This window comes from Trichomycterus rosablanca, chromosome 5 (assembly GCF_030014385.1).
Source record: "Trichomycterus rosablanca isolate fTriRos1 chromosome 5, fTriRos1.hap1, whole genome shotgun sequence".
NCBI classification, from domain to species: Eukaryota; Metazoa; Chordata; class Actinopteri; order Siluriformes; family Trichomycteridae; genus Trichomycterus; species Trichomycterus rosablanca.
The window spans coordinates 46738616-46766401 of record NC_085992.1 but is presented as its reverse complement, the minus strand read 5'-3'; the positions used below and the strand labels follow the sequence as shown (position 1 = coordinate 46766401).

The window sequence follows — 27786 nt, the reverse complement described above, 5'->3', positions numbered from 1 at the left end:
GAAAAAAAGAGGTGGGATTTTCAATGCTGTGCAAGGGCACTGGTTAATAGTCCAAGGCGCCTGTACAGGAAGTGAAGGAGTCCGGGGATCAGGGCGTGGCGAGAATTCACCGATTTAAGACGAATTTACCATGCAATTATAAGAAAAGAGAAAAATGCATAATTAGAATAGCAACGTGTCTGAGGGGGCATGTGTTAGTCACTCTCTCCTTGGTCAGGAGTAAAGGTCAACAGCAGTAGAGGAAGCAAAATGCGTATGTCAAAGCTAAATGACTAACAATGAGGTTAAAAACCTCAAAATAAATCAAATCTTGATTCAGTAAAACCCATAACTTTAAAGGTACATGATTCAAAGACCTTAAAACTGTTTTTCTAGGTGCACCTAACAGACTGTTGGCAACTCAACATACACTATAGGTCTGTGATTTCTCAGGACGCAGTTTACGCAGTCTATGCTCATGTCTAAATTCTTGGATACCTTAAAATGCTCCTACTGAGGTGCCTTATTACTAAGCGATAATCTGACTGAATAACGAGGGAGCGTCCGATGTTTCCTTAGCGGTGAAGGCAATCCCAGCATTCAGTGCGGCACAACTTTTCTTACAAAAATGACAAATATGCTGGACGAATGTGGAACAAACAGAGTTATTTTCAAATGTAAATAAATTCCTATTGATTTTTAGTTTGTATATAGGTGCACACGTCATTTATTTGTAAATTCAGGCTCGTCAGCTACAATTTAACCATTTTCAGTACATGGAGGGAGATGTTAGTAAGCAGAAACTGTGGTGACGTAATCACTGTAATCGTGTCTTAGTATTGCGTCTAAATAATCTGCCTTATGAGTTTAATGTTTTAATATAATCCTCTCTACTGAGGCAGCTGATCAGATAGGTATTAGGCAGCAAGTCAACTCACTAGGTTTTCGAACAGACATTATATAGCCTGTATGTGGACACCTGATCATAAGCTTGTTGGACACGCTATTAAGTCCCAACCCCATGCTTTTGCAGTCTTGAAGAGTCTCCACTCTTTTGTAAAGGCTTTTCAGGAGATTCTGGAGTTACTGTTAGTTTCTGCACCTTTAGTCAAAAGAGAATTTGTGTGGTCAGACACTGATGTTGAATTATAGGGCCTGAAATGCAATCACCATTCCAATTCTAGGTAAACTAGTAATCAGAAGGTTACCAGTTCAAGCCCTTCCACTACCAGGTTGCTACTGTTAGGCCCTTGAGCAAGACCCTTTACCCTCAATTGCTTAGACCGTATACTGCCGAGATTTGAGTGACTGTTTGAGTTTCTGATCCTTTAGTCCAAAGAGCATTTGTGTAGTCAGGCACTGATGTTGAATTAAAGGGCCTGAAATGCAATCACCATTCCAATTCATCCCAAGAAAGTGTTTAATGGTGTTGAGGTTTGGGCTCTGATGGGCCACAGAGTTTCTCCACATTAAAAAAACATTTAAATCATGTTTTATAAAGTCCTGGAATCTTAAAAGTTGCTTTGAGACAATATCCATTGTAAAAATGACTATACATGTTAACTGAATGTTTAATAAACTTTGCTTTATGCACAGGCATACAAACATACTGAAAAGAAAAAGGGCGTTCCTTAATTTTACAACTGATTTTATATATGTTAGCAACTAGTGCGGCTGAAACACCTAAACTTGATTAGTAGGGGTGTTATACAGCCTTTAGGCTACTATGTTTTATGTCAGCTTGTTAAACTGGTGTTTATTAGAGCAGCCTGGGATGTTACAACAATTTTAACTTTAATATGACTATAAATTTAAGCGTATAACACTAAAGAAGCAGCAGACCTATTAAAATCAGTCTACTTTAAAAAGAAGGAGCTAAAGACTCTGCGTTGAGATTGACTGATGCGCCACTGAATATCTAATACCCGGCCATTACTAAGTGCCTGACATTTACCAGTGCTGAGTCTCTTCTCAGACTGACACACGTTATTATATACTAGATTTTATTTTATTACTGACAGTTCTAAAGTTATGGTGAACTGTGTTACAGTCTCTATGCTTTAAATATGTTTTTTTTTTTTTATTTGAATTAGGCACAGAGCACTGCTTGGAATTAGAACCAGGTAATAGTGGGCAGTATAATTTACCACTGTGTCTTCTGAGCAACAACAGCAATAATATTAATAATAATAATAATAATAATAATAATAGGGACAGTTGTAGCCTACCGGTTAAGGTACTGGACTAGTAATCAAAAGGTCGCTGGTTCAAGCCTCACCACTGCCAGCTTGCCACTGTTGGGCCCTTGAGCAAGGTCCTTAACCCTCAATTGCTGAGATAATATTCTGTCACAGTACTGTAAGTTGGATAAAAAAAGTGTCTGCTAAATGCCGAAAATGTAAATAATAATAATAACAATAACAATAATAACAATAATAACAATAATAATAATAATAATAATAACAATAACAATAATTAATAATAATAATAACAATAATAATTAATAATAATAATAATAATTAATAATAATAATAACAATAACAATAATTAATAATAATAATAATAATAATAACAATAATAATAATAATTCTTTTATTCAATCGCTTTATCTAATTCAGGGTCTCTGTGAGTTCACTGGGCGAAAGGTAGGAAACACCCTTGACAGGTTGCCAGTCCATCACAGGGCAAACACACACACACACACACACACACACATACCTAAGAACAATTTTTGGTAGCCCCAACTAGCCTGACTGCATGACTTCGTACTGTAGGAGGAGAAGACACAGGGAGAACATGCTAACTTCATATAGAAAGGACCCGAACCGCCCCACTTGCGAATCAAATCCAGGACCTTCTTGGTGTGAGGTGACAGTGCTACCCACCAAGCTACCGTGCTGCCTGATTAATGTTATTATTATTATTGTTATTATTATTAATAATATTGGGTGGCTCGGTGGGGAGCACTGTCACCTCACAGCAAGAAGGTCTTGTGTTCTATTCCCAGCTGGTGCAGTCCAGATACTTTGCATGTTCTCCCCATGTCTGTGTGGGTTTCCACCAGAAGCTCCGGTTTCCTCCCACAGTACAAACACGTGCAAGTGAGGTGAATTACAGATAAAAAATTGTCCATGACTGTGTTCGATATAAACTTGTGAACTGATTAATCTTGTGTAATGAGTAACTACCGTTCCTGTCATGAATGTAACCAAAGTGTAAAACATGACGTTAAAATTGTACTAAATAAACAATTATTATTATTATTATTACGCACTCACTTTCTCACTTTCTTAACCGTTTATCCAATTAGGGTCACGGGAAGGGGGGGGGGGGGGTGCTGGAGCCTATCCCAGCTTTTCAAAGGGCGCAAGGCACACAGTAAAACCCTGGATGGGGCGCTGTTAGGAAATTGAAATAATAGTGAATTGTTAAGAAATTAAAATTATAGTTGTTGGGAAATTGAAATAATACCTTCTACTTTTAGGCTCTGATTGACCGTGACAGAGAGTGACAAAAGATAGTAGCTGTACGTGCTGAACGCACACAATGTTCCACAACCATTGTTTTTGGTACGTGGTGATTGCTTAACTATCAAGGCCACTAGAGGCAATTGCAGATTGTGAAAAACATCTCCGTATATCATAATAAATTCCGCTCTTCCCTGAACCAAGTAAGGGATAACTGATAAAAGACACACATGAATTCTGCTCGTGGTCAGTTCTCCTTTTTCACTCGCTGAGACAGGGAAAACTACCCGTGGCTACGTAGAGACTGGGATTGCCGTTTCTGTTTAAAAAATTCTGTAAATGACTAAACAGTCCATCACAGGGCAGACACACATACACCTATAGGGCAATTCAGTGTCTCCAATTAACCTGACTGCATGTTTTTGGACTGTGGGAGGAAACCGGAGCTCCGGAGGAAACCCACGCAGACACGGGGAGAACATAGCTCGGTTAGCTCGGGAATCCAACAGACAGTCAGTAGGAGACCTACAGTGGGCAAACGACCTTAACACATTCTTCAACAGATTTGATCAGGCCCTTGCCCCCCCTGGGCTATTAACACCTAACTCTCAACTCCTTTGTTCATCTTCACTGCAACCTTCACCCACCACAGTTCAATGCTTCTCACCTCCACCTTCTACACCCAGCCCCATTCCACTTCACTTCAGGGTTAAGGGCCTTGCTCATGGACCCAACAGTGGCAACTAGGTGGTGGCGGGGCTTGAACCGGCAACCTTCTGTTTACTAGTCCAGTACCTTAACAACTGAGCTATCACTGGCTCTTCAGAAGTTCTCCGATGACTCGGCTGTTGTTGGCTACATCCTGGATGGAGACGACAGTGAGTATAAGGAACTCACCAAGAACTTTGTAGACTGGTGTGGACAGAATTACCTCGAGATCAACACCAGATCAAAAGAGCTGGTGGTGGACTTTCGAAGGTCTAAACCACATCCACTGAAACCGGTGAGCATCCAGGGACGGAATATCGAGATTGTTAACTCCTATAGGTACCTGGGTATTCACCTTAACAATAAACTGGACTGGTCGGATAATACACAGGCCTTGTACAAGAAGGGCCAAAGCCGACTCTATTTGTTGAGAAGGCTCCGTTCTTTTGGAATACAGGGGGCCCTTCTCAACTCTTTTTATGATCCGTTGGTGGCATCAGCCATTTTCTATGGTGTTATCTGCTGGGGCAGCAGCATGACAGCAGCAGACAGGAAGAAACTGGACAAACTGATTAGAAAGGCGAGTTCTGTCCTGGGCTGCACCCTGGACTCGGTGTGTCCAAAACACTGATCACCCTCTGCATGAAACTGTGGCTGCACTGGGCAGCTCCTTTAGCGACAGGCTTCTCCACCCACGTTGCTCAAAGGAGAGATACCGCAGCAACTTTCTTCCTTCTGCTGTCAGGCTATACAACCAGCACCGCCCCAAACGTAGATAATCACCATCACAATAATTCACATGGTTTTTAATATTCTCTGTGCAATTACTTTTTAAAATATGTGCAATACCTACTATACCTGCTGCACTTTGTGCAATACATTTTAATAACTGTTCAATATTTGGTTAACTTCCTTCATAAATATTGTTTAAATTTTTGTAATTTTTTACATATTCTTACTCTTTAATATATGTGTACATACGTGTAAATTTCTATTTTTATATTCTTGAAAGCTGCTGTAACACTACACTACACTAATTTTTCCCTGTGGGATAATAAAAGGCTATCTTGTCTTATCTTAACATGCAAACTCTGCACAGAAAGGACCCGGACCGCCCCGCCTTGGGATTTAACCCAGGACCTTCTTGCTGTGGGGCGACCCAGTGCTACCCACTGAGCCACCGTGCCACCCTTATTATAATTATTATTATTACTACAGTTCTTCACAAAACCATAGAACCATCCCTCAGGTAATTCAGAATGTTAGTGACGAGTTAAGAGCATTCCAAATTCCAAGTTAGGGTTAAGGGTTCGGGTTTGTGGGACAAAGCCACTTCTAAGGCTCTAGGACTCCACCTAAATACAGTGAGAGCCATTAAAAAGGAAACCCAGGAAAAGTTGACCTGAAAAATGACTTCAAGAGCTCAATAAATAAATAAAAAGATATCTCTAGTGACAACTAAGTTTGTAATGTGTGGTCTCTTCTAGGATGACAGTGACAGTATATTTAGTGCAGGAGGGGTCATTGAATAGTTTAATGAATATGACAATTATGTAAACATGATATGTTCTTTTGCACTCATCAGATCCCAGCCAAACTGCACATGTGTGAGTTTTTATGTCCTTTACAAATCAATTCATCGTAGTCAGGGTCACAGTGGGCCCAGAGCCAACCAGAAACCGCAAGGCAGCAAAACATCCCACACAAGGTACCAACTCTGCACAGGACACTGCTTACTGTCAAATCTACTCGTTTACACCTATGGGGAATTTAAGTAGCCATTTTTTACTAGGTAACCTCAGAAGATTTAGGGATGTTAGTGATAATGCTGCCGATATAGAATTTAATTGGACAGATAAATCAGTGTTTACTAAAGACTTAGGTAATTAAATAAATTAACAAACTTGTTAATACGTGTGTCTAAATCAGTAAAATCAATCAAATATAACAGCGAATGTTGTTAAACTTGTATCCTAATTCTGAAACTCCTGCTCTCTGATTGGTTCTGAATCCCTGGGATCCTCCTGGTGGAGGAAATGTAAGTGAGAGGGAAGTGTGACTGTCACAGACATCTCAGTACAGAGTCCTGAAAGCAGGAACCAGCTGTTAGACTCAGACCTCCAGTGGGAAATCTGACAAATGGCAATGATCTGCCGTGCACACACACAAACACACACACTGTGTGCGCTGTGTGTACTGAATGTAGAAGTTACGCAGCAGCTGCACTCGCATTCCAGTCTGCACCACTCGTCTATACTAAACAATTACGTGGGAAAATCCCACTGGTGTATCTACACATTATAAACATTATAAATTGCTATATTACACACTATATGTGTTATAAATCCTTCCTTCTATCATGTTCACAACTTGCTTTATTCTTTTTCAGGTTGTGGTGGGTCCAGCAGAACAGCACTGGCAACCCATACTTACAGATGAACTAACTGGGTCCCACCAAGAGGCAAATTATTTTACGCACTTTGTTTACATTCATGACAGGACAGGTAGTTACTGGTTACACAAGATTCATCAGTTCAAGTTTATTGTCAAACAGTCATGGACAATTTTGTATCTCCAACTTACCAGTGGGAGGAAACCGGAGCACCCTGAGGAAACCCACACAGACACAAAAAGAACATGCCTACTCCACACAGAAAGGACCCGGAGCGCTCCACCTAGGAATCGAACCCAGACCTTCTAAAGTTCCCCGGGACTTTCACTGATCAGCCATAACATTAAAACCACCTCCTTGTTTCTACACTCACTGTCCATTTTATCAGCTACACTTACAGTATAGAAGCACTTTGTAGTTTTACAATTACTGACTGTAGTCCATCTGTCTCTCTGCATGCTTTGTTAGCCCCCTTTCATGCTGTTCTTCAATGATCAGGACCCCCACAGGACCACCACAGAGCAGGTATTATTTAGGTGGTGGATCATTCTCAGCACTGCAGTGACACTGACATGGTGGTGGTGTGTTAGTGTGTGTTGTGCTGGTATGAGTGGGTCAGACACAGCAAACTGCTGCTGGAGTTTTTAAATACAGTGTCCACTCACTGTCCACTCTATTAGACACTCCTACCTAGTTGGTCCACCTTGTAGATGTAAAGTCAGAGACGATCGCTCATCTATTGCTGCTGTTTAAGTCGGTCATCTTCTAGACCTTCATCAGTGGTCACAGGACGCTGCCCACGGGGCGCTGTTGGCTGGATATTTTTGGTTGGTGGACTATTCTCAGTCCAGCAGTGACAGTGAGGTCTTTAAAAACTCTATCAGCATTGCTGTGTCTGATCCACTCATACCAGCACAACACACACTAACACACCACCACCATGTCAGTGTCACTGCAGTGCTGAGAATGATCCACCACCTGAATAATACCTGCTCTGTAGTGGTGCTGGCAGAGTCCTGACCATTGAAGAACAGCATAAAAGGGGGCTAACAAAGCATGCAGAGAAACAGATGGACTACAGTCAGTAATTGTAGAACTATAAAGTGCTTCTATATGGTAAGTGAAGCTGATAAAATGGACAGTGAGTGTAGAAACAAGGAGGTGGTTCTAATGTTATGGCTGATCAGTGTATGTTTTTGTGCAATACCCACCTTTCGAGAAAATCTATTAAACGTCATGTAGAGCAAATTAGCAAAGAAATTAGCTCCTCTCCTCGTTATATCCTGCCGTAATCAAAAGCTGACGTCTGAAGCACTATTCAAGATCATTTATACTAGAGACGATACTGTAATCAACAGGATTCACACATGATTGATTTAATTATGTTTAATAAAGAACAGGAATGACTGAGTTCTTAATAACCAATCAGTGCGCCGCTGAAATGTTTTCCCAATCCCCAATTAGTGTGATTGATAATTGGCAAAAAAATGTAGCGAGCTCAGAGAAAAACTAAACAGAACGAGCTGAAATGTAGCATTGATTTTTTTAAAGGCTTATAATTTGTCACTCACATTTCTGCAGAGCAAAGTGAACTCCGTAGCCTAGTGGTTAGGGTACTGGACTAGTAATCAGAAGGTCACTGGTTCAAGCCCCACCACTGCCAGGTTGCTGCTATTGGGCCCTTGAGCAAGGCCCTTAACTCTCAAGCACTCAGACTGTATACTGTAATTGTACTGTAAGTCGCTTTGGATAAAAGGCGTCTGCTAAATGCTGAAAATGTAAATGTAACTCAAGCACTTGGCTAAGTGGGTAGCACTGTCGCCTCACAGCAAAAAGGTCCTGGGTTCGATCCCCAGGTGGGGCGGTCCGGGTCCTTTCTGTATGAAGTTTGCATGTTCTCCTTTTGTCAGTGTGGGTTTCCTCCGGGAGCTCCGGTTTCCTCCCACACAGTCCAAAGACGTGCAAATGAGGTGAATTGGAGATACTAAATTGTCCATGACTGTGTTTGACATTAAACTTGAACTGATGAATCTTGTGTAATGAGTAACTACTTGTCCTGTCATGAATGTAACCAAAGTGTAAAACATGACGTTAAAATCCTAATAAATAAATAAATAAACAACTTAGTACTTAAAGTTACCTACCCTCCTCTTAGACCTCCTCAAACACAAAGCCATGTCCACTGAGCATCCACTCCAGAGAGAGCCGCCGCACTACTAATCACTCTTCATACGGTGCAAAATACGCTAACACATTACCTCAAACTGCAGAGCTAAGCCAATCAGGGCGTCTGAACCGCACCATGCTGGAGTGGCTGCGCAATTTAGCATTAGCGTTTATCATACGTTCACGCTGCACACACACACACGGCTTAGTTTGTCAGACTTTAGAAGAGCAGTTTCTCTCCTTCCTTCAGCAGATCTCATTTGAGGGGAATAGGGTTCTCTTTGTGCTGGGACAGACGGCCCATGCGGTGGAAGAGGGGAGGAAGGAGAAAGGAAGGAGGGAGGAAAAACGAGAGAGGAGGGATGAGGGGGGTGTGTAACAGGCCTGTGGAACTGTGTGTGCATGCACCGGTGTTTCGGATTTCCTGATGGGGCAAAGGGGACCAGCTGTTGGCACCTAATAGAACCCTGGCGAGTGTCGCCATCGCGGCCGAAACACAAATATGCAGATCGAGTGGGCGGTGATAGCTTACCGTGTGGCACCTGGAGTAAAGCTGTGGAAAACCACATGTATTTTTTTTTATATTGTGGTTGTTCAGATGGCTATAAGAATCACTGCTAGCATGGTAAAAGCTTTTTAGCTAGCTGTCCAAATAGCAAATACCAAACTACAATGTTTAGATTAAAATAAACATTGAGTTTATCAAAACAAATCAATAAAACGTTTAGGATTTCCTCCGTTATTGCCTTTATGTCACACCTAATTACAACCCCAAATCAGAAAAAGTTGGGACAGTATGGAAAATGCAAATAAAATAAAAACACAGTGTTCCTTACATTTACTTTGACTTTTATTTGATTGCAGACAGGATGAACCTGAGATATTTCATGTTTTATCTGCTCAACTCCATTTCATTTGTTAATAAACATCCATTCCTGCATTTTAGACCTGCAACACATTCCAAAAAAAGTTGGGACGGGGGCAATTTAGGGCTAGTAATAAGGTGAAAAAACTAAATAATGATGCGATTTTAAACAGGTGATGTGAACAGGTGATTGTAATCATGGTTTGGGACAAAAGCAGCATCCAGGAAAGGCTGAGTCTCTGATGAGTAAAGATGATCAGAGGATCCAGTTTATCAACAAATGTGTGAGAAAATGATTGAAATGTTTAAAAACAATGAACCTCAAAGAAATATTGGAAGGGATTTGCATATTTCTCCCTCTACAGTGCATAATATCATTAAACTATTCAAGGAATCAAGAGGAATTTCAGTGCATAAAGGCCAAAGGCGCAAGCTTAAGCTGAACGCACGTGATCTTCCATCCCTCAGATGGCACTGCATCAAGAACCATCACTCAACAATAGCTGATATAACCACATGGGTGAGGGATTACTTTGGCAAACCTTTGTCAGGCACTACAATTCAGAGTTACATGCACAAATGATACTTACAACCTTACTGTGCAAAAAAGAAGCCTTTTGTTAACCATGTCCAGAAGCACCATCGACTTCTCTGGGCTCAGAGGCATCTAGGATGGACCATCACACAGTGGAAACGTGCATTGTGGTCAGATAAATCAGCATTCCAGGTCTTTTTTGGAAAAAATGAAGGCCGTGTGCTCCAGACCAAAGACAAAAAGGACCATCCAGACTGTTATCAGCAACAAGCCCAAAAGCCAGGGTCTGTCATGGTAAAGGTCATCTACACTTCTGTGATGCAGCATTAATGCAGAAAAGTACATTTAGATCTTGGAGCAACATGTGCTGCCTTCATCTTTTCCAGGGACGTCCAGCATTTTTCAACAAGACGATGCAAAACCACATGCTGCACACATTACAAAGGCGTGGCTGTGGAAGAAGAGAGTACGGGTACTGGACTGGCCTGCCTGCAGTCCCGACCTGTCCCCAATAGAGAATTTTGAAAGGAAAAATGCGACAACAACGACCACGTACTGTTGCACATCTTAAGACGTGTTTGCAGGAAGAATGAGACAAAATAAAAGCTGAAACACTAAATCACTTGGTCTCCTCGGTGCCAAAAAATGGCAACATTACAAAGCAGTAAATGCTTTACCATCCCAACTTTTTTTGGAATGTGTTGCAGACCTGAAATGCAGGAATGGATGTTTATTAATAAATGAAATGGAGTTGAGCAGATAAAACATGAAATATCTCAGGTTCATCCTGTCTGCAATCAAATAAAAGTCAAAGTAAATGTAAAAAACTCTGTGTTTTTTTATTATTTGCATTTTTCATGCTGTCCCAACTTTTTCTGATTTGGGGTTGTAGTACACTTCCTCAGTACACTTTTGAATGTTCTGTTTTAAATGAAATATTTCAAATGTAACACCACTGTTTCTTTAAGCATACAGCATGTAGCCAAATGTATTTGGACACCCATCTTAATTGTAGATTGGTATGGAGAAGAACCCTGATCTCAGCCTTACTGAATAACTTTGGGATGAATAGGAATGTTGACTGTGAGTTAGTCCATGCTGGAGAGCGTTGGCTGTGTATTAGTAGTGTGTTTGACATTTTTCCAATTAAAAGTACATATGTACCTCCTGTGTTCTTTTTTCTGGACAGTGTGTGTGTGTATGTGTGTGTGGACTAATATAATGTGAGTTTATATGAATGAGACTCTCCATCTGGTTTGATGTATTAATACTCTCACACACTCTCCACACAGAGTGAAATTAAACACTTTATACAGTCTGGGTTTTAAGCGGCTGCTTTATACATTAAGTGCTGAATGTTTTACACAAGGGCATAAAAGTCATTTTGCTCGAGCTAAAAGCCCACAGAGATTACAGAGGGCTACAGAGTAGAGGAGGTTGGAGGGTACGATGATGTGTGTGTAGTCTGGAGAGATTTAAAGTCTGGCAGGATTCTGGGATAGTGGTGGGTGTGAACATAGTCTTTTATAAGCCAAAGGGAATGCCAGTGATTGAAACAGGCCCCATTAAGAAAAAACTTTTTTGTAACTTAATAGTATATCTACGGAGTTCACTAGTAACAGCATAGTTCCACTGTATAGGCCAGAGAAGGTGGGTGTGATGCTGCAAGGAAATCACTTGTGGGCTGTATAAACAATACACATTTACATTTTCATCATGTAGCAGACGCTCTCTAGTTCCCCAAAGTGATTTACAGTGCTGTGACAGTATACTGTTCAAGCAATTGAGGGTTAAGGGCCTTGCTCAAGGGCCCAACAGTAGCAACCTGTCAGAAACCAGAGGCCTTTCAATTACCTTAACCATCAGGCTACAACTGCCTTGGGGCAAGACAAATACCCATCATAACCATGGGTCTTAACTGTCAAACTCTCAAAAAAAAGAAATTAATAATAAAAAAATAAAAACATCAGATAACACGACAGTTTCCTTAGTTGGTAATATAGTTGGTACATAAATATAGTATACACTGATGAGCCATAACATTAAAACCACAGCCTTGTTTCTACACTCACTGTCCATTTTATCAGTTTCACTTACCATATAGAAGCACTTTGTAGTTTTACAATTACTGACTGTAGAAGAACATCTATTTCTCTGTTCTTCAATGGTCAGTACCCCTACAGGACAACTACAGAGCAGGTATTATTCTTAGCACTGCAGTGACACTGACATGGTGGTGGTGTGTTAGTGTGTGTTGTGCTGGTATGAGTGGATCAGACACAGCAATGCTGATGGAGTTTTTAAACACCTCAGTCACTGCTGGACTGAGAATCATCCACCAACCAAAAATATCCAGCCAACAGCACCCCGTGGGTAGTGTCCTGTGACCACTGATGAAGGTCTAGAAGATGACCGACTCAAACAGCAGCAATAGATGAGCGATCGTCTCTGACTTTACATATACAAGGTGGACCAACTAGGTAGGAGTGTCTAATAGAGTGGACAGTGAGTGGACACGGTATTTAAAAACTCCAGCAGCCCTGCTGTGTCTGATCCACTCATACCAGTACAACACACACTAACACACCACCACCATGTCAGTGTCACTGCAGTGCTGAGAATGATCCACCACCCAAATAATACCTGCTCTGTGGTGGTCCTGTGGTGGTCCTGATCATTGAAGAACAGGGTGAAAGCAGGTTAAAAAAGTATGTAGAGAAACAGATGGACTACAGTCAGTAATTGTAGAACTACAAAGTACTTCTATCTGAATAAAATGGACAGTGAGTGTAGAAACAAGGAGGTGGTTGTAATGTTATGGCTGATTGGTGTGTATATAAATATATATATATATATAGTTGGTGTTGGTAGTATAGTTCTTCTCTTGTCCTCCACTTTAGTGGTTAGCATAGCACTAGCTTAGTTTAGCATCGCCTTAGTTTTGGCATTGCGTTAAGCTTCCTATGTGTGTTCATTTTGTTTAGCTTTTACAGTGATTATTATAACATGTGGTGGTGGGTTTCTAGGTTAACTGAGTTTGAAAACCAATTCTGTGGACAGGTCGGGGGGGGGGGGGGGTGAGTCAAAACACGGACGAGTATTGTCATCTTTGAGACAGAAATTGTTCTAGACAAATGTTCTAGATTTACATTCAACCGTTAAGGTAGCTGTGCTGTGTATTGTACCTTATATTTATTCTATAATTCAATTTATGAGTGTTATTTAATGACTGCAGTGACATGTGGCACTTTTCTGTTAAAGTCTATGAAATCTGTGATTATATACTGTATATATATATTTATACAACAGGTAGTTCCGACCTTACAATCTGATTGGTTGAGAAGCGTTCTAACTGTGCTGATATTCGTGATAACAGCACGGCCTTTTCACACCACAACTGTATTACTCCGCTGACGCGTTGCAAGTTACGACAAGCTTCATGCACACAAACGCGCACACAGGGCACAGACTTTTTTCCCGATCTCGTTTTAAATCCGTGATCTGATACACAATCTAGTGCACTATGTAGGGAACATAAATCCGCGATCTGAGACACAATCTAGTGCACTATGTAGGGAACATAAATCCGCGATCTGATACACAATCTAGTGCACTATGTACACTGATGGTCTGTAACGCGTTACTTAGTAACGCGTTACTCTAATCTGACCACATTTTTCAGTAACGAGTAATCTAACGCGTTACTATTTCCAATCCAGTAATCAGATTAAAGTTACTTATCCAAGTTACTGTGTGTTACTATTTTTGTCATTTTCCTTAGTGAAAATATATTTTTGCTTTCTTCTTGGCAGGGGCGGAGCCAGGTGGTGGCCAGTGGTTGCCATGGCCACCATAAAGTAATCTTCGGCCACCCCTCTGGCCCCCCCACCACCGCTTTGCCGGCAATTTTTTTGCGGACGCATTTCTGCACGCAGGAGCAGCGCACCTCAGATGAGTAGTTCTTCACCAAAACAGTGCAGTAATACACTCAACATAAACGTCAACCACCAACACAATTACAGAAGTAGTACAACTGTATTAAAGCAATAAGCAACGAGAGGCCGTGCATTACTGTGATTTTAGCACGGGGATGACGTTTTTGGCACGACGCGAAGCGGAGTGCCTAAAACTTCTTTCCCCGTGCTAAAATCATAACAGTAATGCACGGCCTCTCGTTGCTTATTGCTTTAATACTTTAAATGTGTTTGTGACGCGAACAGTCCAGTTAGCAGCTTCTAAGAGTTCTGTTATCATCCATAATCCTTTGGTGTGTGCGAGAGGTTTTTTATTTCCTTTTTTCCCTTCGGAGGTTCTTGCCTTTTTCTTCTTGTTGTTCTTACCTCCCTAAAATGAGTTTTTGCAACTTGGGATGTTTGCTTTGTAGTGTTAAACTTTATATTCATTGTGGAACTACTTTTTGGCGGAAGGTATTGTCAATATTAAAGCATATTTATTATGAAATTCAGGGCTTCTTTGATTTATTTTCTTTCTTTATTTTCTTTACACTTGAGGTTGTGTGTTATCGCGAATAACATCACGGCTGTGATGATCTACGGCACTCGCCTTCGGCTCGTGCCTGCGACCGAATCACAGCCGTGATGTTATTCGCGATAACATACTCCCTCTCGTGTTCTATTGCTTAAATATATATATTATGCGTTATTCTCCCATTTTTCTCCCAATTTAGTCAATTCATCTTCCGCTGCTGGGGGATCCCCGATTTCTTGCAGTTAAGGAGGGTATATTGCTGCTCACGCCTCCTCAGACCCGCGTGCAGCCCTTTAACAGAACCCTTTTCCACTCATGCACTCTGCACAGGCGACTTTATCCGCCAGTCATGGTCCTTACACAGCGTTTGAAGACCCTGCCCATATATTCTGGTCATCCCTCCCTGCAGGCACTGCCAATTATGCCTGCTAGATGTAAAAAGTGTTTCTGTGCTATAGGTTTCACATTTCCTACAGTAGAGGTATTTTACATGTACAAAATAACAGTATTATTGCAAATTTGTAGAAACTTATTGCACCTCAGTACTTGTACTACAATGATGTTGAAGCAGGGGGGTAAGAGAGCAGCGATTATTAATGTGTGTGGGTATGAACTAACCTCCACCACCTCTGTGCGGGCGTAGGCGATGATACCATGCTCATGAGCATCCAGCACAGCCACCTGAACCAGCGCATTGGGCTTCCTGTCCTTGAACTCTGGGGTCAGCTCTCTACATGCTGAGAGAGAGAAAGAGAGAGAGGTTCATTATACAGAGCAAGAGGTTACTGAACACACAACTCATACAGGAAGAAAAGGGAGGGTGAAATGAACACATGAGCCATCATGCTACACTCACACCAATGTCCACAGTGATCCCAGCCAGGGGTGGAACTGCTGGAACTGAGCACTAGAACCTGCAGTAGACTTGTAGTGGTCATTCATTCATCCTTACAAACCCATTCATACCCAGTCAGTGTCATGAAGGCCCCAGCGCCACCCAGAGACACTGGCCACTAGAAGGCAATGCATTCTAAACGGCCTGGGAAAACAAGCAGTGGAGGTGGCAGTTGGCCCGAGACTTTTTAGCTTTTACTCTTGGTCTCGGCTTAGATGCAAACCATTGGAAAAGGGAGTAACCAGGGTGTGATGGGTCAGCCATCTGGCCCGAGGTACAATTATATTTGGCCTAACAGTATATAGGATGCATGCCATTGATACTACAAATCCCAGAATGCATCGCAACACCAAGAAAGCTTCACCTTTCCCCCACTCTATTGCACATTCATCCTCATGTAACCTACCTAAATATGTTTCCTTTTGCACTTTATCCAATATCCTGTTCATCCTGTTAAATAAATGTTGACCCTGTTTGGCCCTTGACACAGTCCCATTTTTTTGGCCCTCTCTGTGATCGAGTTTTACACCTCTGTTTTAGAAGCTAATAAGAAGCCCTTTAAACCATTTTAAGCCTTTTGAACCCCTTATAGTGATCAGTGGATTAAAACCCAGATCCCCAGGGCCTTGGTAATGTGCACCACGCCATGCCAATATGCTGCCTTATTGCAAAAGAAATTAATTAAACACTAAATTAATAAAAATTAATAAACAAAAAACCCCACAAAGGCTGAGGAGCTCGAGTAGCGCAGCGGTAAAAACACACCAGCACACCAAAGCTGACATTTCAAACTCATGAGTTTAAATCTCAGCTCTGTTAGTTGTAGGTACTGGACTAGTAAACAGAAGGCTGCTGGTTTAAACCCCACCACTGCCAGGTTGCTACTGTTGGGCCCTTGAGCAAGGCCCTTAACCCTTAATTGCTTAGACGGTATAACGCATGTTGCTTTGGATAAGAAAAGCATCTGCTAAATATTAAAAATGTAAATATACTACCGGCAGGCCGTGTAGCTATACAGACAATGATCAGCTTGTCTGTAGGGTGGGACTGTGGGTGGGGATTATTCAGAACTGGTTCAGTTATGACCTCTACTTGTTAATCAAAGAAACCTGCACAATGAAATGGGGAGAATGGGGATATGGAGCCTATCCCAGCTTTTCAATGGGCACAAGGCACACAGTAACACCCTGGATGGGCTGCCAGTGCATCGCAGGGCAGACACACATACACACACACACACACACACACACCCATTCACCTACATCCACAGTTTTTGGGACTGTGGGAGGAAACCGGAGCTCATTTACATATATATTTTCGGCTTTTATCCAAAGCGATACAATCTAAGCAATTGAGGGTTAAGGGCCTTGCTCAAGGGCCCAACAGTGGCAACCTGGTAGTGGTGGGGCTTGAACCGGCAACCTTCTGATTACTGGTCCAGTACCTTAACCACTAGGCTGCAGCAGGAGCTCCCGGAGAAAACACACACAGACATGGGGAGAACATGCAAACTTTGCACAGAAAGGACCCGGACTGCCCCACCTGGGGATCGAACCCAGGACCTTTTTGCTGTGAGGCGGCAGTGCTATGCACCGAGCCACTGTGCCGCCGAATTGGGTAATTTGAGAAAAAATGTATAAACAGAATAGAAAAAAACATAAAGGTTTGGATTGTATTACTTAGAATTAGTTTACGCATAAGTAAAGCACATTTGTCTTTTTATTTATGGGCACATTTTTAGGCTATTATCTGCTGCCTTGGCCTCCAGCAAGCTGCAGATTTAATGATGCTGCCCTTTAGAAGAAGGTCGACATCTCTGTTTTTAGGGCCTGGAATCTGTATGTTGAGCCCTCTCCCAGAGACGACGGAAATCACATGACCGAGTCTAAAAACCTCCACTTGTAAGCTGTCCAGTTTTCCATCTCTCTCGTATCTCAGAAAAGGTTTTAGAAAGTCAAATCCTTCCCCAATTTCCTCAAGCAGGAAAGGTCGGTCTATGATATGCTTTCAAAATCACATTTCCTTTCCTTCTCTCTCTCTCTCTCTCTCTCTCTCTCTCTCTCTCTCTCTCTCATTCTTTTATCGCTGCTCACTCAGACATTTTTAACATTTATAATAAAATAGATAAAACTGCACGCCAAATGAAATTACAGAACAGTAAACCAAAGGGAAAATCAGCAGGAGATATTTAACCTTCACCACACAACCTCTCTCCACACAATAAACAAGAACCAAACACAAGGTCGCCTCGGAATTTTCTCCTTCTTTTCATTACAAACCAGATTAAACCTCCAGACAGAATCTGAGTTACTTTATTAACAGTAAACAATGCCAAGTAAAGACAATTGCTTTAGGCAAGTTTTAAATAATAGTAATAAAGTGCAGATTTTATGTAAATGTAAAAAGCATGCAAATACTTACGGTAGCAAACACTGGCTCATTACATTAGAATTATTATATGAAGGCATGGTAAACAAGTAAATAAGGCTTATTCGTGTCACTGTCACAAATCCAGCCTCTCTGTGCATTATGTTTATGTGCCACGCCCCTTTCTCCAGGAGGAGCACATGTTGGAAGTGGGCTGCGTCCGAAATCGCATACTTAAACAGTACGTTCCAGATTCGAGGCAGTGCGCACTGCTCAGCCGGTAGAGCAGTAAGTTTTTCAGTACACAAGTATGCAGCTTCAGACGTACTACGTTCGCCATCTTACCAACGTCACGTGATGCCTGACGTTACATCGCAGCAGTTATAACAATTTAAAAAACAGACAAAATTAACTCTGTGACTCTCCACAAAGCTACTAATAACATTACTCAGGGTTAACAGTAATTAACAGTAATTAACAGTAATAACTGTACAGTAATACAGTAATAAAATTTTTAATTTTTGTCTTACTTACTTTTACACTTGTAAACAGCCGACTCTCTGCTTTTCAGTTGAATTATGGGATACATTAGCGGACCGCAAGTGTGCATCATTTGCATACTCATAAATGCCCATGAAGTAGGTTATCCGGGTACTTTTCGCTCTTGCGTACTGCTTTTGCGTACTGTTCAGTATGGACGTATGCGATTTCGGATGCAGCTGTGGATTTGTTTATAGTGGCTAGCCGACACCCCTCATGATGATTGGTCAATGAAGCTAATGATCCACCGCTCAAGGCATTTAAGCTGAGGCTGTGGATCATTCAGGGGAGGTTATTTCTTGCCTCCAATGGCAAAACCTAGTATCAAAAATTTTTTTCAAAATTGAGTTTAGACCATATTTGTAGTTACTAGGTCCTGCCCTGTCTACTTAACATGTGATAGTTGCATAATGTTCTCTTGAAGTGTCTATTTTACAAAGGAAATATATAGTAACTACATCCAACTAGTCAGAAAACAATAGAAATCCGGCCAATCAGGGATCACCATTGAGTCATGTGACACAAGCTGGGGTGCCAAAAGCTGTTCATGAAGTTTGTTTGTTTATTAGGATTTCAAAATCATGTTTTACACTTACATTCATGATAGGAACGGTAAATACTCATTACACAAGGTTCATCAGTTCCCTCATGGCTCTCTTAATATCAGGAGTGGAGGATTACAGCAGTATAGGTCATAACATGAATCAGGTAATTAAATGTATAAATAGATTAAAAACACAAATGTTGGGATTGTATTACTTAGAATTAGTTCATACATAAATGAAGTATCTTTGTCTTGTTATTTATGGGCGCATTTTAAGCTATTATCTGATGCTTTGGCCTCAGATTTAATGATGATGCCCTTTAGAAGAAGGTCCATGTGTTTAGGCCATAAGAAATCAGAGGTTTGCTTACATGAATGACAGAAAACCCTCAAATATACACTATATGGCCAAATATATGTGGACACCCCAACAAATTAATGACAAAGTGTTTGAACCACACCCATTGCTAACAGGTCAATAAAATAAATGTCCGACAAGCTCATAGAAAAAGAATAATGCCTTTATATGCTGAGGTCAGAGTGCAGGGTCAGCCATCGTATGGCGCCCCTGGAGCCCAGAGGGTTAAGGGTCTTACTCAAGGGCCCAACAGTGGCCACATGGCAGAGCTGTAATTCGAACTCTCAACCGAACTCTCACAAGGCAGTTGTAGCCTAGTGGTTAAGGTACTGGACTAGTATTCTGAAGGTTGCAGGTTCAAGCCCCACCACTGCCAGGTTGCCACTGTTGGGCCCTTGAGCAAGGCCCTTAACCCTCAATTGCTTATACTGAATACTGTCACAGTATCGTAAGCTGCTTTGGGAAAAAAGCTTCTTCTAAATGCTGCAAATGTAAATGTCAACCTTGCAATTGATAGTCCAAGGCTCTACCCACTAGGCTACCACTGTTCTCACAGTCATGGTCAGGTGTGTGTGGCCATACAACATAAATTCTACATACATTATAAATAACTACAGGTTCATGTTCTAAATACTGCAGCAGACATACTGAAATGCATCTAGTGCACTGACACATTGGTAGTCAAACTGTAGTACAAATACTACAAGTACTGACAGTGTCCAAGTACAAAAACTGACACAGCATGTTACAAAAAATGCAAAAAGGTTTGGAAAAATACAGGCACTCTAATGGGCTGTTCATACTTCTTTAATACATTTATTTATTAATTAATTTTCTGCTTTACCATTGGCTGTTTCTAATCGTTGGGCTTGCAGCTAATCATCAGGAACTGAAAAAGACATGACCGACCACAGAGAATTTAAAACATACAGGGAAAGATCAGAGCCTGGACGGCTGATCAGCGGCTGGAGAAATCAGGTCATTGAGCGGCGCGCACTACACAAGTCACAGGCGCATGCTGAGCTCAGTCCCCAATCAGGGTGAATTTGATACGTCTCTGCAAGCTTCGCACTCCTGAATTCAGGGAATGTCAGATTAGATGGTGAGCTTCCATCCTCAGGTCTCTAGACAGATGTTTGATAGGGTTTAAGTCTAGCTTTGGCTGGGCCACTTAAGGACATTTAAGGACAAGAAAACTTGCTCCAAAGCCACTCCAGTGTTGTTTTGACTATATGCTTTGAGTCACTGGTAAAAAAATGGGTTATACTATATTTAAATATAAAGGTTTTACTATATTTGGCTGAATTCGTCAGTCACTCAATTTCTACCAGTCTCCCCATTCCTGCGTCTGAGAAGCAACTCTACAGCACGATGCTTCTACCACCATGTTTTACTGTAGTGATGGTATGTCAGGTGATATGCAGTACCTGTTTTTCTTAGATAAAATGCTTAATGTTCTGCCCAAATGGTTTCTTTTTTGTCTTGTCAGAAGAGAAAATCTTTTCCTCATGTTGCCAGAGTCGTTTACATGCCATCAGATGCCTTTTACTCAACAGTGGCTTCAAAATTGCCACTCTGCCAAAAACCTGTGTACTGCTGAGATTGCTGTCTGTACAACATGTTCTCCCATCTCTGCACAGGAGCTCTTTCAGTGTGACAGTTGGACAGTTAAAACTCTAAAAACATGTTTTTACTTTGTCATTATGGGCGATTAAGTGTAGATTGGTGGTTAAAAAGTGCCAGCCAATGTACCACCAATATAGTTGATTGATTGACTGATTACTTTATTGATCGACGAAGGGAAATTGCGTTACAAGCAGCAATTGACAAACATCACAAGCGTCACACAAAAACACTTCAATGTAGTGCAAACTAAATAAAATAAAAATTTAAATATAATGTAATGCAAAAAAAAGATAAAAAAATAAAAAAATATATATATACATACAAATATGATTAAATATAAAAAATAAATAATAATAATAAAAAAGAAAAAAAGAAAAATAATAAATGAATATTAAAAAAATGGCTTATAGGCGCCCAGGTGGCACAGCAAGATATTTTGAACTCCTCGGTTCGAAACTCGGCATTACCACCTGTCGGCAATCTAGCAGGCATAATTGACAGTGCCTCTAGCAGACACTAATTGGCCACTGTTTCTGCTTGGGCAGGATGACCGGACTATGTGGGTGTGGTCTTCAAACGCTGTGTAAGTCAAATCAAGGACCCTGATTAGCAGATAGAGGCTCCTGTGCAGAAGCATGGGTGAATAAGAAAGGGTGCGCTAGGACTACACACAGGTTGGCGGAGGCATGAGCAGGAAATATACCCTCCTCGAATGCAATCAGGGATCCCCAGCAGTGGAAGACAAAATTGACTACGCTAAATCGGGAGAAAAATGGGAGAAATTCATAAATAAATATAAAAAAGCTTCTAATTGCACATCACCAAAGACTGGAATCAATTATGGATGCATTAAGTAGCGTCTTTTACATCATCATTTAATATAAAGGTTTATTCTTCTAATTTTGTGGTTTTCATCAAGAAGGTTTTATTTATTTATTTATTTTATATTTATTAAATTTCAGTATCGAACAATAAAATATACAGCTCTGAAAAAGGGAGCACTCCAATTCTTTTTAATTAGTATCTTTACATGTTCAGCAGCCATGTAAATCCAGAAGGCGTTTCATAAAAACAAGGTCGAGCAGCAGACACTGGGGACAACAAAGCTACAAACCAGCAGAGGGCGAAAACAACTCTCCGCTGACCGGGATGACCGCCAACTAATTCAAATGTCATTCAACATCGTAGAATGACAAAGTGACTCACAAAAAAGAACGACAAATGACAGCTGAGGTGAAATACACAGTGAGGACAGACTTCCATGAGGACAGTTTGAGGACAGGCTTCCAGTGGCTGAAGTCATGCAAAGCTAGAAAATAGCTCATCAATGACCGGAGAGGAAAAGCCAGGCTGAGGTTTACAAAAGACCATAATGAGTGGACCACAGAGTACACCAGTAATGCTTGGACCAACATCTGATTGTCAAATGGTCAGAGGGATACCTGGAGAGACCTACAAGCCACTGTGTCTCACAACCACAGTGAAATGTGGTGGAGGATTGTGTTGATGCATGCTCAATAATCCAGGTACACAAATCCACAAAGTTGAATCAGTTCATCTGGACACAAGTTTGTTGTAAAGATACGTTTCGTCACTCAATCCGAATGACTTCTTCAGTCTGAGCTGGTGTTGAATACCATAATAACATTAATTACAATGGCCATGTGTATCTTTCACACATGATTGGGGTAAATCATCTCACCATCATACAATCTCACCATCATACAACGCCGTCATTGGAGCATTACCCCAATCATGTGTGAAAGACACACATGGCCATTGTAATTAATGGTCATTGTGAATTTCATATAGACCTGATCACCAGTTCCATTGTTATGCAATGGGCGGTGATCGGTCATTATGCAAATCAACTGCATATAAGGTTGGGGTATTCAACACCAGCTCAGACTGAAGAAGTCATTCGGATTGAGTGACGAAACGTATCTATACAACAAACTTGTGTCCAGATGAACTGATTCAACTTTGTGGAGTGGTGGAGGATTGCTTTAGCAAAGCTGAAATCTGGCATTTCTCTTTGTGAAGGACACATAAATTAAGTCACGTACAAGGTTAAACTTCATTCCTTATGTTTAGACCATGTTCTCCAACTCAGATGATTGTTTTTGGCTGTAGGACTCAACGCCAGCAGTCAATCAAGGTGTGAACACAGAACCACCAGATAAATTATTTCTTTGCATAACCCAGCTAGTTTGGAAGCTGGGGTCAGAGCGCATGGGTCAGCCACTGTACAGCACCCCTGGAGCAGAGAGGGTTAGGGGCCTTGCTCAAGGGCCCAACAGAGGCTGCATGGCAGAGCTGGGATTCGAATGTCATGTCAAGGTGAGCATAATTTCCATAACTGAATCCCAGTAAAAACCTCTGGAATGTGATCAAGAGGACAAAGGATGGTCACAAGTCATCAATCAAAGCCGAGCTGCTTAAATTTCTGCACCAGGAGTGTCATAAAGTCACTGACTCTGATTAAAAATTGGGGTTATTCCACTATTCCAATATCAATTTCTGAACCTTTCCAAAGCTAACCCATGCCCCCTCCGACACGTGGGCAGCATCCGTATGCATCTTGTCACCTACACTTTGACGAGTGCAATGCAGATTAGCACTGTGTACGGAGAGACACACCCTGACAGCACTCTTTTCTCATCTCTGTGCAGGCGCCATCAAGCAGCCAGCAGAGGTCGTAATTGCATCAGTCATGAGAGAGTCCCTATCCGGCTTTCAATATCCCACCCCTATCTGAACAACAGGACAATATTTGTTCATGTGGCTGCTCAGCCCAGCCGGCAGGCAGAGCTGAGATTCGATACGATGAATTCGAGATCCCAGTTCCGGTGTTCAGCGTGTGTTTTTACCGCTGCGCCACCTGAGCGGCATCAGTTCACAAGTTTTAACGTCAAACACAGTCATGGACAATTCTGTATCTCCAGTTCACCTCACTTGCACGTGTTTGTACTGTGGGAGGAAACTGGAGCTCCTGCAGGAAACCCACGCAGACACAGGGAGAACGTGCAAACTCCACATAGAAAGGACCCGGACCGCCCCACCTGGGGATCGAACAAAAGAGCTTCTTGCTGAGGAAACAGTGCTACCAACTGAACCACTGTGCCCCCCTCCCAAAGCTGTTAATAGCTGTTTTCTTTATTTACAGGATGTTTAGGCATACATATTTACAACCAGTTTAACATAAAAGTAGCTTATTCATAACAGTACCAGAGGACAGAGAGCTGGATTAACGTAATTAAAATAAAACACAAATAATGGGCAACTTGCATAAACTAGTTTATTGTTTTCCTGTATGGAATGAATTAGGATGCCAAGGCCGTCTGGTATAACTTACCCAACATTACAAATGCTCCTTTGTCTGAATGAGCACAAACTACCACAGACACATGTCCATGTATCTTTGGCTATACAGAACAAGTATAGCCCAAAAAAAGTTCTTTAATGGTCCTCACTCTGCCTTGTATGCTGACATGTCAGCCAGTCAGACATGTGAGAAGAAAAGGAGCATTGAGGTGAGGAGGATACGCCATTCACAGCGGGGTAATTTCCGACTCAGTGCTAACCGAGCAAGCGTTCATGGCTCTGCAGCAGTCAGACAGGTATCTAACATCAATTTTCTACAGCAGCTTAACAAACTCAGCCTTTTAAAGTATAAAGCGATTCCATTTCCTCCATGTAGGATGTAAACGAATGCTAGTATTCACCTCAACATTTGATTTTAAACTTAAAGGTGGTGGTTGAAGAGTTAGTCAAGATGTTGTGGCAAAATGTTTGACTAATAAAAAATAAATAAACTTAAATACATGATATGAATTTGACTATTTATTTATTAGGATTATAACGTCATGTTTTACACACTTTGGTTACATTCATGACAGGACAGATAGTTACTGGTTACACAAGATTTATCAGTTTAAGTTTTTAATATCAAACACAGTCATGGACAATTGTGTATCTCCAATTCACCTCAGTTGCATGTTTTTGGACTGTAGGAGAAACTGGAGCTCCTGGTGGAAACCCATGCAGACATGGGGAGAACATGCAAACAGAAAGGACCCAGACCACCCTACCTGCAAATCGAACCCAGGACTTTCTTGCTGTGAGGAGCACATGCCGCCCCTGAATTTGTTGTTGGCCAGAACAGCCTAGCCATTGGGAAGTGTACTTGTCAGTGCTCTCTTAAGCCCAGACAGAAGTAGATTGCCAAGTGTGGTATGTGGATAAGATCCGCTGTGGTGCCCCCTCAATACGAGGGCAGCCAAACTAGAAAAACAATATTATAACATATAATACTATCATAATAGTCATACCATTATTCATGCCATTACATTATCTTGAAAAGTAGAGATTGTAAGCTTTAAAATAGTAGCATACGTGTCTCAATATGAGCTATAGTTCACCTGACATGCTCTTAGATAAATATATGATCCACTGGTTGTAAATTGGGGGCAAAAGTTCAATTAAAATGCCATTAAGTAGCTTTTTACCCCATTAACTCTATTTAAATTACTACCAATTTTCAGTCACCTAGTCTCCTCTTCTACACAATAGTTTCCAGTCTTGGATGGTCAGGGCTGAAACCCAAAACCTTCTTGACAGGTGCTCCCATGTCCACTATTAAACCCCTGCAACTGATTCAAAAGTTTTCAATCAACCTAAAAACTGCCACATCACCCCACTGCCACCTTCTCTTCACTGGCTTCCTGTAGCTGCACACATTCAGTTTAAAACACTGATGCTCGCCTACAAAGCCAAAATGGACCAGCTGCAATCTACCTTAGAGAACTCATCAAATCTGGTGTGTACCACACAACATCGAGTCACTAGTCTCGCTCCCAAGTGGTAAAATGAACCTTCCCTGTCTGTTTGAACATCTGAGTCTCTCGCTGTCTTTAAAAGACAATTAAAGACCTTCATCATCTCTTTATTAAGCACTTCAGCTAATATTCTATAATAATTGTTCTGAATTTTATTGGCTCAGTACTTGTACTCTGCACAATGACGATAAAGTTGAATCTAATCTAATCTGAATCTAATTATTAGAGAAAACCATTTCTACCTATACTTTTGTTCTATTACTTCAACTAGAGCAAGAAGATGTATACTGAGAGGAAATATTTACTGAGGAAGCACTTCTGTAAGTCGCTCTGGACAAAAGTAAATGTAATGTAAAATTTAAAACATTTGAAGACGTCTACACTCTCTCTCTCTCCACGTAACTTCATTGAGCAGATAGAGAGTGTTCAAAGACAGCATTTACTGCCCCCTTTTGTACACACTGACTAGGGTCAACAGGAAGACTGGGTTGCCACAATAAGTGAAACTCATGTTGCTTAGTGGGGGGTGGATCAGGGGTGAAGATGTGAGCTGCTCAGAGGCTAAACAAGCCGTTCGACTGAGAGGTTAACCTGTTCTCTAGAGATGCTTTAGTAATACTAGATCTTTCACCTGGCTCATGTAAGACATTAAGTTATGTTTTGAAGAAAGGTCTAAGTGTTGGATTGTATTTTTGCTTTGTGGTGACACTTGTATATATGTATATGTATGTATGTATATACTGTATATGTTATATATATACATATATATATATATGAAACCTAAAACCTTCTTGGCAGGTGCTTTCATGTCCACTATTAAACCCCTAAAACTGATTCTAAATGCAGCTGCCTTTCTGGTGTTCAATCAACCCAAACACTGCCACATCACCCCACTGCTGCACTGTTCTCTTCACCGGCTTCCTGTGGATGCCCACATTCAGTTTAAAACACTGAGTCTCACCTACAAACCCAAAATGGACCAGCCTCAAACCATGTTCTGTACCACACAACCTTCAAGCCTCTAGTCTTGCTTTTATTGATCCTCCACCCAGAACTCGAGGAAGACAGGGATCAAGGATCTTCTCTGTACCAGCAAACAAGTAGTAAAACGAACCTTCCCTTAAAGACCTTCATCGCCTCTTTACTGAACACTTCACCTGAAAACGTGTGGTGGCACTTGTGATGTCATTTAGTACAGACATAAGCTAGCTAATAAACAACCACCTTCATACACTTATGTTAAAAGTAGTCGTGTGTTGTTTAATGGATGCTGAATGACAATGTGATAGAGAAGAGCTGGGTTTTTTAAATAAAAAGGATAGGGGAATGAGGTTGTACATTCATGTGACTATGGAAAAAAACAATGATAGGTTGTCTTTAGATTTATAGGATATTTATTATTTATTTATTAGGATTTTAACGTCATGTTCTTTGGTTACATTCATGACAGAAACGGTAGTTACTGGTAACACAAGATTAATCAGTTCACTATCAAACACAGTCATGGACAATGTTGTATCTCCAATTAACCTGACTGCACGTCTTTGGACTTGTTTGGACACCCGGAGGAAACCCACGCAGACACTGGGAGAACATGCAAACTCCACACAGAAAGGACCCAGACCACTTTACCTGGGGATCAAACCCAGGATCTTCTTGCTGTGAGGTGACAGTGCTACCCACCGAGCCACCACGACAGATTTCAAATGAATTTATTTCTGAGAATTCCCGTCTGACTGTTTAATCTAGTTCATGATTTGGTTTCATCTATTAGCTGGAGAGGCGGCTTTCCTTCAAATAATTGAGTTTTCAAGTCCCCCTATTTATGTTAATTACCCATCAAGCACTGTTGCACCATTATTAACCTCAGGGTCTTAAACATTTTAATACCAGGCCCTATGTAAGTAATAATCTGTTTGCACGCTTTCTGCAATCACTCATGTAAAATGCAAAAGAGAACTCAAAGCTGCCAATAGAGCAGCTAGAAGAAGCTTTCAGCGCTAATTAATACACACGCT

General features: G+C 41.2%; 1 protein-coding gene across 3 annotated transcripts in view; it reads right to left on the bottom strand.

Moving 5' to 3' along the window:
* The window catches only part of inpp4b (inositol polyphosphate-4-phosphatase type II B), a 422536-nt gene that overhangs the window by 316817 nt on the left and 77933 nt on the right, over positions 1-27786 (bottom strand). For all 3 annotated transcript variants that reach the window (XM_062996233.1, XM_062996234.1, XM_062996232.1), the window contains one exon: positions 15219-15337. In XM_062996233.1, the coding sequence (XP_062852303.1) occupies positions 15219-15337 (119 nt within the window). The remainder of the gene's footprint in view (positions 1-15218; positions 15338-27786) is intronic.